This window comes from Cibotium barometz, chromosome 10, assembly GCF_041138505.1.
Source record: "Cibotium barometz isolate CiBa-2024 chromosome 10, ASM4113850v1, whole genome shotgun sequence".
Classification (NCBI taxonomy): domain Eukaryota; kingdom Viridiplantae; phylum Streptophyta; class Polypodiopsida; order Cyatheales; family Cibotiaceae; genus Cibotium; species Cibotium barometz.
Genome location: NC_141055.1, coordinates 27,861,524 through 27,871,302, shown reverse-complemented (window position 1 = coordinate 27,871,302; position 9,779 = coordinate 27,861,524). Strand labels below are relative to the sequence as shown.

Genomic DNA, 9,779 nt, shown 5'->3' with positions numbered 1-9,779 from the left:
CAAAGGTTAGTTGTTGAGATAAATGTAAGAAGAAGAAGTTAGAAGGGTAGATGCCAAAGTCCAAGGTAGGTTCCCAAGCAATGCAAGCAATGAGGTGTCAAAGTTTCCCTTGAGAAGTGGATTGACCTTTTGGGAGATGGAAAAGGTGGATTTAGATGCTTATATGAGAAGATATATAATGATGTACTCCCAATGCTCATTTGAGTGGATTTTGCAATGAATTAGAGTCTTGTTTTGTGCTTATTTCCTTAGTGTGATTTCATATTGATGAGTGTTAATTATATCACTTAATCATGTGTGAAAAAGATGTATTTCAACCTCCTTAGATCCTTTTTTTCACTTTTCCCAACTTAGGATAGTACCTTACAATTTTGGAGGTATACTCTCCAAAAACTCTTATCTTTCAAGTGTCTTTTTATTATCCAACTAGCTTAGAAAAATTTAATGTGACATCTCATTTAGATATCTTTTCTTGATTTATAATTTAAAAATCCTCAATGCATTAGTAAACTTTTGTGGGTTGATTCCCGCTAAGGTAATGTATTCAAGCATGTAACTTGACTTGAATAGAATTAAGGCTTAATTCCCTTATATACAACTCCAAAAAGAATCTAAGTAATGCTTTCTATTGCTTTTGATTTTTTTTCTAATAAACATAAAAAATATGTTCTAAGAGTGTGCTTTTGTATATAACATAGAAGTTGTCTATACATGGTTTCATCTTCAATATTAATCCTTTGTTTGCTTCAAACTTCACATTTACCTCTAAGGGTGTGGCTATAGGTTAGCAATTTATCAAACCATATTGTTCCAACATGTTTAAGACATATTTCCTTTGATTATATATACTCCAAGGAAATATCTAATCTATACTAAGTATTTCATATTGAACTTTGCATAAAGTTGTGCTTTTGCTTTTGCATTCTATTCTTCATTATTAACTGTTAAAATAAGAACATCCACATAAAGCACCATAATTAATGTTTCTTTCTTCTATCTTCACAAAGAGCGAAGGATCAGCATAACTATTGTTGAAGCCAATCTTTCTCAAATAATTTGAGAATATAGCAAACCAGCTTGAGGTGCTTGCGTTAATCCATATAAGCATTTTTAATTTGCATATATATGTTCGATGATGTAAATATTCATGTTCCTATGGTTGTTCCATGTAAATATTCATGTTCCTATGGTTGTTCCATGTAAACCTCTTCCTTCAAGTAACCATTGAGAAATTTCCATGGAGACATCTTCTCCTCTTTTTCTTCTTTTCCCACTTTGTATGGTGGTTGGGAAGCAGTTGGGTCATATTTGATGATTTCTTCATGGTTGGCATGCATCTCATCAAAGTTAACATTTCTACTCATATACATATTTTCGTTCATGGGGTCATAACACTTATAGGCACCCTTGTTCATGGGGTCATAGCACTTGTATACACCCTTTTTCAAATCAATTACAATGAACACACATCTTGAAAATTTTGGCTCAACCTTTGTTGTATCTCATCTAGAACATGTGGATAGCACAAGCATCCAAATATCTTCAAGTTCGCCACATCATGATTTTGTCCAATGAACTTCTTTTTCAGAGTTGTATTTGGATCAATCAATGTGAATATTGATTAATCAAGAAGCTCACATAAGTATGTGCCTCTCCCTAATAGTAGTCTGGCATGTTTTTCTCATATAGCATGGCCCTTGCCATCTTTGCAATGTGCCGATTCTTCCTTTTTTCCACTCCATTCCTTTGTGGCATGTATCTTGGAGTCATCTTCCTTATATTTGTCAAATTCCCATGACATATATTCTCTTCCACCACTGTCACTTCTGAAGATTTTGAACTTGAGACCACTTTGCCTTTTCACTTATGCTCTAAACTAGTGCAACTTATCAAAAGCTTCACTTTTAGAATTCAAAAAGTATATCAAAACCTTCCTTGAATAAATATCAATCAAGTAATATATTTTTCCTCCAATTCTTTGAGCTTGCGTTGATTTCCATAGATCCATACGTAAGTTTCAAAGGATTTTGATGGACGTATTGATACCTTCTTTGTTGAAAGGCTTTATTGATGACTTTGCTTTTTCATAAGGCTCACATAGTCCAAACAATGCTTGTCCTTTAAGAGATTTTATAACTCCCTTACATTACATCCTTTGTATGCTCTCGCCTTCAATCAAGAGATACTTATGTCACCAAGTTTTTTGTGCCAAAGCTCAACCTCTGACATAGATGAGCTTCTTGTATGCACATGCCTCTAACATGGGCATCACATCCAAGATAAACATCCTTCCAACCTTTCAGATTTTGCAAGAACTTTAAGTGAGTTATAGTCTTGCACTATACACGCATTTGGAAATTCAAGGTCATTTGCATATTTTGCTCCATATAATCTATCCAATTGACACCAAGTCCTTTGTAATACCTAGAACATAAAGAATATTGCTCAAATATTGTATACCTCCCTTGGTAACCTCTAATGGTATATTGCCAATGTGAGTAGTAGGGTGTTGTGTATCATCTACAGAGTGGATAAAGTCATTTTCTTAGATACTTCTTGTTTTGATGGAAGCAAGTCTTGTCTTCTAGTCATGTGATTTGTATATCAATGTGAGTAGCAGGGTGTGGTGTATCATCTACAGAGTGGATAAACTCATCTTCTTAGATACTTCTTGTTTTGATGGAAGTAAGCCTTGTCTTCTAGTCATGTGATTTGTATATCAATGTGAGTAGCAGGGTGTGGTGTATCATCTACAGAGTGGATAAACTCATCTTCTTAGATACTTCTTGTTTTGATGGAAGCAAGTCTTGTCTTCTAGTCATGTGATTTGTACATATCTATGTACCACTTTTATTTTTAAAAAGACTCTAACACTGACCAATGATGCATATCAAACAAGTTATGTTTGTCTTCTTTTTTTTTTCTCCTTCATCTGTTTGGGGCATAATTCCCTTGCTTTAATGTGCCATTCCTTATATCTCTTTGGTTTGAATAGCAATCTCTCAAGCCCAATGTCCCATCTTGCCATAATATTTACAAGTATCTTTATTGTTTTGTCCTCTTCTGCCATTATAACCTCCTCAATTTGAGGATTATCTTCCACCTCAGCCAGTGTTCCTTTGACTCCCACTATCTGTGGATTCCTCATGCCTATTGTTATCTCAGCCTCTGCTAGAGCAAAGGAGGAATGGACCTTGCAATTGGCAAAACAACGATTAGTAGCCCAATCAGCCCAATAATAGTCCCATGCTAGGACTGCACAAGTAGTGCCCGATAGTCTCAATACAAACAATAACACTGCGTCTACCTTGGGAAAGAGCTAGGCATGCAAATCATGGATGAACGTCTTCTTACAAATGATTGGGAGTATGACGCATCCACAAAGACTCTTGTGGATTTCGCCACAGGCCAAGAATATAGCGTTAATTGGGAAGGGATTGTCCAATCCATATCCGGAGCCACAACAAAGGAGGAACGATTTGCAGGGTATCTGCAATTGGATATGAAGGGTCATTGAACATGAAAGAATCCAAAGACCCATGGTGCAAGTTGGGACGTCCAAAGCAAGGATGCACACAATGAGCGAAATGGTAACACCTCCTATATGACCCGAACGGATCCTACTTTTGTAGTATCACCTGGATATACCATGGACCAACCCACATCCTGTAACCCACAAGGCCATGTTATACGGACTCAAGGGAAAACTAGAATGAGCTTCACTTTCTTAGATCCTAGAGCTGCCCTCACCCAAGATAATACTAATTCACTACCTCCTCCATTGGATGGCATTACATCAACTATGGCACCTAGGACTAATGCAGAATTGCCTTTGAGCTACATGCCCACGGTTACTATGATAGCCAATACCTTTTGAAATTTCCACCTCTTTGGCATTGACATCCTCGTCCTTGGCCTCTTCCTTTGGCCTTTCCATCACTAGTATATAGAGAACTTTCATTAAAGTTCGGCAAACAATCTCGAGATAAAATAAATGTTTTGAACATCTTGAAGTCTGTTCCAAGACCTCTAATGCACATCTCTACCAACTCTGGCTCACCAACCATGGCCAATTGATCACATATCTTGACGTCTCTTCCAAGACCTCTAATGTATATCTCTACCAGCTCTTTGTTTTCAACTGACTCGATTGATCACATGTACCTTTGATTTTTATAACATAATCAAACATTGTTAGGTTTTTCTTCTAAATCGTGGGGCAACTCTCCTCTGAGTTATATCTTGTGAGATTTTGACACTTTCAAACATACTTCAGAAAGTCTCCCACATATTAGTAGCCAATTCACAATGCTCAATGTGTGGAACCATTTCTTGCTTCACTGCTTGAACAATAATGCCCATCACCTTTTTCTCCTTTGATTGCCATGCTCTGACATCAGTTTCATACTGCCTTCATAAAGTTTGTTGAGTCTCATGAGCTTGATCATCTCTGTCTTCTGCTTCTCTCCTACTGCCTTCTAGTATATCTAGAGGCATGTTTGGCATCACATCTTCTCCAGTGAGTATACCCCCCATAGGTCATATGACTCAAAGAATATCACATCTTCTCCAGTGAGTATACCCCATCACATCTTCTCCAGTGAGTATACCCCATAGGTCATATGACTCAAAGAATATCTTAATCTTAAAAGTTCAAGCTTGATAATAGTACTTCCACCATGATGATGAGGATAGAGTGTCGATGAAAAGGGATTTATAAGCGAAAGGAGAAGAAGCTTATGATTTGTACTTTCACCATGATGATTAGGATAGAGTGTTGATGAAGAGGGATCTAGAAGTGAAAGGTTAGAGAAGAAGCTTATAGGGTATATGAGAGAGGTTCGACGAGAGGGCTGCACAAAAAAACTGATTGCCTACTTGTGCTTTTCCACCATGATGAGGATAGAGTGTCGATGAAGAGGGATTTAGAAGTGAAAGGAGAAGAAGCTTATGATTTGTACTTCCACCATGATGATGAGGATAGAGTGTCGATGAAGAGGGATCTGAAAGGTTAGAGAAGAAGCTTATAGGTTATATGAGAGAGGTTCGACGAGAGGGATGCATAAAAAGATTGATTACCTACTTGTGCTTTTCCACAAAAGGATAAGAACAAAAGGAGAAGAAGCTTGTGATTTGTACTTTGACTATGATGATGAGGATAGAGTGTTGATGAAGAGGGATCTAAAAGTGAAAGGTTAGAGAAGAAGCTTATAGGGTATATGAGAGAGGTTCGATGAGAGGGTTGCACAAAAAATTGATTGCCTACTTGTGCTTTGCTTTTAGAAGTAGGAAGACTTACTTTTGTTTTTTTAATAATAAAAATTCTTTGTATTAAAAAACTACCAAAACGGCCATACACGTATGTGTTAATGGTGGGGTTTGGTTGATTTTTCAAATGTTGAATGTTTGCCTAGTAGCGTAGCGCATGAACAACCCCAAGAAAGTTGGCCGATCACAACCCAAGAAATCCTAAGAGCAGCAAACCACTAGCACTAGCGGTGTGAACAATGTAGTAAGTTAAAAAAGCAACCACCAAAAGGGCCTGAAACCAAGAGCAAGGGGGGAAAGCTCTGGCCTCGGATGTGAAGTGATAGATATGAATGTATGGATAGATGTGGGTAGTCGTACATGTGAACGATTGGATAGATGTGGAATTCATATCACATCACATCACATTATTTCACATACACATCCGCATCCATTCTTTCACATACACATCCACATCCATTCTTTCACATACATCCACATCCATTCTTTCACATACATCCACATCCATTCTTATCACATAAACATCCACATCCATTCTTCACATACACATCCACATCCATTCTTTCACATCCACATCCATTCTTTCACATACACATCCACATCCATTCTTCACATACACATCGTGTGTCCCATCTTCATGCTTCCATTGCGTTTTATTTTCTTAATAAATATAAATATACATCCACATCCATTCTTCACATACACATCCACATCCATTCTTTCACATATATCCACATCCATTCTTCACATACACATCCACATCCATTCTTTCACATATATCCACATCCATTCTTTCACATACACATCCACATCCATTCTTCACATACACATCGTGTGTCCCATCTTCATGCTTCCATCGCGTTTTATTTTCTTAATAAATATAAATATACATTTTAAGCGTGTTTCTACACATAAGACCAAAAACCACATATCTTTTATTCTAGGCATCCATTTGCTTTTGTTCTCGATACGTTAAATTCGTTAAGCCCATGTTTGCACCTTATTTTTCATTATATAGAAAAAGTGTATGCTTCATTAATGCAAGAAAATAAATATCTTGAAATTATGGTTGATATTTTGAGACCAAAGTTTTTTCACTTAATTGGAATTTCCCATGAGTGGCCTTAACCAAAAGTAGGCAATCAAAATAGACAATAGTTTGACCTTCCATGTGATGTGGGTAAATTGGTGGTTATCCACCATAAGATGTTACAAAATAAATCAAAATTCACATTTTTTTTTGTGCTCTAGACTAAAGTGTAAAAGATAAAGGAGGCACTTTTCTTCAAAGGTTGCATTTTGTGCTTTTTTATACAAATCAAAGATTAATTTTCCATGAGTATAATGTGATTTGCCACAATCAAATGTAATATTTGCTGGATTAGAAAGGTTTCCACTGAACCTTTCAAACTTGAGGTTTAGAGATATTTGGTTTGTAGCAAACCTACAACATTTGGCATGTGCATCCAATCCAATGCTAGCACATATGAAACCACAAAAATTAGCAACACCCCCACAGGAGGGCATGGTCGGGTGCTCCCATCCCTCCCCAAAAATACAATCCCCTAGAAATGACTATGTGAAGTTTCCGCTCTAACCTTTATATGGCTCTCCAACTTCCCATGGTTTCGCATATGGGATAATCTAAGACACCTTATAACCCTACATCAACCCGAGCTTAGTTGTGTGACTTTCCACTTAAACATAGTTGCTAATCCCCTGGAAATGACTATGAGAAGGTGCCACTCTAGCCTATATATGGCTCTTCAACTTCCCATAGTTCCGCATATGGGATAATCCAACACACCTACTAGCCTTGCATCAACCTGAGCTTAGCTGTGTGATTTGCCACATGAACATAGTTGCTAAGCCTTGATTTGGTTCACGTTTATCTTTTATGACTCACTTTTCTTTGCTTGCAAATTTTTTCCAGAAGTGAAAAAGTAAAAGACTTGATTCAATACTTGCTCTTTGAAGTGATGTGATGAGGACATAAGGAAATGCTAGAAGTTTTGATTCGACAGAGATGGTTAAAATGCATGAACATCAAATGGATGTCAAGACATGTGACAATTGGTAGCAATATGACAGTTCAACAATGAAAAAGTGTTAGGTGGGAAGGAGGTTTGAATGATAATGTGGCAAACTTTTTAATTTTATGGGTTGTCATAGCTAGAAAGTGATTCATGTAAAGGAAAATTTGATAAGTCATGGAGAGGTAGGAAAAAGGCATGGTTAAGCTGCCCACATGTAAGATTTGAGGACGGTTGCCAAAAATTATATTAAAAGCTTAAAAACGTGCAATAATTAGTGAAATCTGTCAATTTTAAAAGGCACAACTACTCCTCAAAAGGCAACCATGAAGACATGTGCCGAAAGGGTAAAGGTAGCCATGTTAAGGTACAAAGGAGATTACTGCAATGAATAGCTTCGTGATAAGGGGGTTTACTTTCCCACCATGCTCACACCAGTGTTCACAGAAAACATTTTTCCCAACAATTCAAAAAACCTTCAACCTCAAATTTATGTAGGTTTTTTTCTAAAATTTAAAGGTTTTTAGCAAAATTATAACTAAAATCCCTTAAAATTTGTAGGTTTTTATGAATTGTTATTTTGAAATTTGAAGGTTATTTTTTTAAAATTTGCCATTCATCTGAACACTGGCTCACACAGAGGGAGTCTCCCCATGGAAGGCGAAGAATCCCTAAAAAAAGGGGATCTTCCCCACCCATGGAGTCTCCCTCGCTCACTCTAAAATTTGGGGCAGATGTGTAAACCCCTAAGAGAGTTGTAAGGCACTAAGGTATATCCTTATTATGTTTTTCTTTAATATTTTAGATGTTCCGTCCTATATATATACATGCACATAGAAGAAAACCATTGAAGTTTATTTAGAATTTTGATTGAACTTCTGTCAGAGTAAGGCAGCTGCCTTCCTGAACCAGCTTGCAGCCGACGGAGAATTTCTCCGCCTCCGCGCTTCCCTCTGCCGCCCCCGTCCTGGCTTTGATCTCTTCCTCACCAATGCGACCAGCTCCGAGATGATGTACCTCGACTTGAATGCTCCTTGCAAACGGCGCACGATTCCGTTATCCTTCTTGCCGGAATGCGGCCCAGCTTTGAGATTCCTCGCTTCGTCAGGGGGTTTCTGCTGCTTGGCACGCAGAGTGGAGAGCTACTGGTGGTGAACCCCGTTACAAAAGGATGCAGGAAGCTGCCGGCGCCGGAAGGCATTTGCAAACCATTCTACACAGCATTGACAGCGGATGCCGCCACTGGAGACTTTGTCGTAGTGGTGGCGGAGAGTGAGCTGCGTGACGCTGCGGGGACGGAGGTTTTTGAATCGAAGACGGGACGATGGAGGGTCGCGGCGTCGCCGTCGCCGTCGCCGTCGAGGGCGGGGCGGTGGAAGCGAGTGGCGGCGATGATGTCGACTCCGTGGTTCTACGGTTCGGTTCCTGTGTGCTGCAAACCGGTGTTCTGCGACGGAGCGTTTTATCATTTGACATGGGATCCAGAGGAGATGGTGTCGGAGTTCACGGTGTCCAAGGGGGTGTGGAGGTTCGCGAAAGGGGGCGGGGTGGTGCGGGGCGGCGTGCCGTGGGGGCTGATGGAGGCGGGAGGCTAGGTGGTTTTGGTAGCGTCTCCTCCCCTTTCAACTTCGGCGCCGCCCTTCAACCGCTCTAGGGGTGGTGCTTTGCCTACCTTTGAGCTGTACAGTGCCTAGGTCTGCGTCCGTTGAGTCTTGACCATGCAAACTGCGAAAGGTCTCTAGAATTGCAAATGGTTTGTGTACTTGCTTACCTTGGGTACCATGCATTGAATGCCTCTTACAGTTAGTCATTTCTGCTCTTCAAGTATCTGCCATAACCATAATAAAACTTGTACTAAAATTTGACACACACACACACTCTCTCTCTCTCACACACACACACACACACCAATGCTAAAAAAAAAACATATTTTTCAACCAATCAAAATAAGGACAACTCTTAACTCTATCTAGTTTTAAAACTAAAATATATGAAAAATCATTCTTTAAAATAAGGGCTACTTAATATCTGAATTGGTTTTTTCTTGATTCTGGTTGGTACAAATACACTAGTTTATCGTTTTTTTCGAGCTCTGACACACACACACAATGTTTTGATTATTTTAAAGTACAACGGATGATGCCGTCTGTTTGACTAGCATCGTAAAAGATTCAGAAACACTGGGAAAACACAGCTAAAATAGAATTATCTGCATCCCGTATGGAAACGCAATCATATAACGATTGCTGTAGGCAACATTGGAAATAAGTGGCAGGCTGAAATCTGCTATCAATAAAATTAGCATATTTCGAGCCTTCCAAATGGTCCACAGGGCCCAGTATCTTGTGTCTAAGCAAAGAAGTAGGCATGTTCTGATGAGAGGCGATTTGGAAATCTACCAAATAACCAAAATTGCCTCCCAAAAGTGGTGTTCGGGAACCTACCTCTTAATTGGGTAGACCAAGTATGTAGCAGAGA

General features: G+C 38.8%; 1 protein-coding gene across 1 annotated transcript; it reads left to right on the top strand.

Moving 5' to 3' along the window:
- The first annotated feature begins 8,171 nt into the window (after window positions 1–8,171).
- LOC147634741 (uncharacterized) lies at window positions 8,172–8,896 on the top strand. The gene has a single exon (XM_086803289.1). The coding sequence runs from the start codon at window positions 8,375–8,377 to the stop codon at window positions 8,894–8,896; it is 522 nt and encodes a 173-aa protein (XP_086659415.1). The 5' UTR covers window positions 8,172–8,374.
- Window positions 8,897–9,779: the final 883 nt, after the last annotated feature.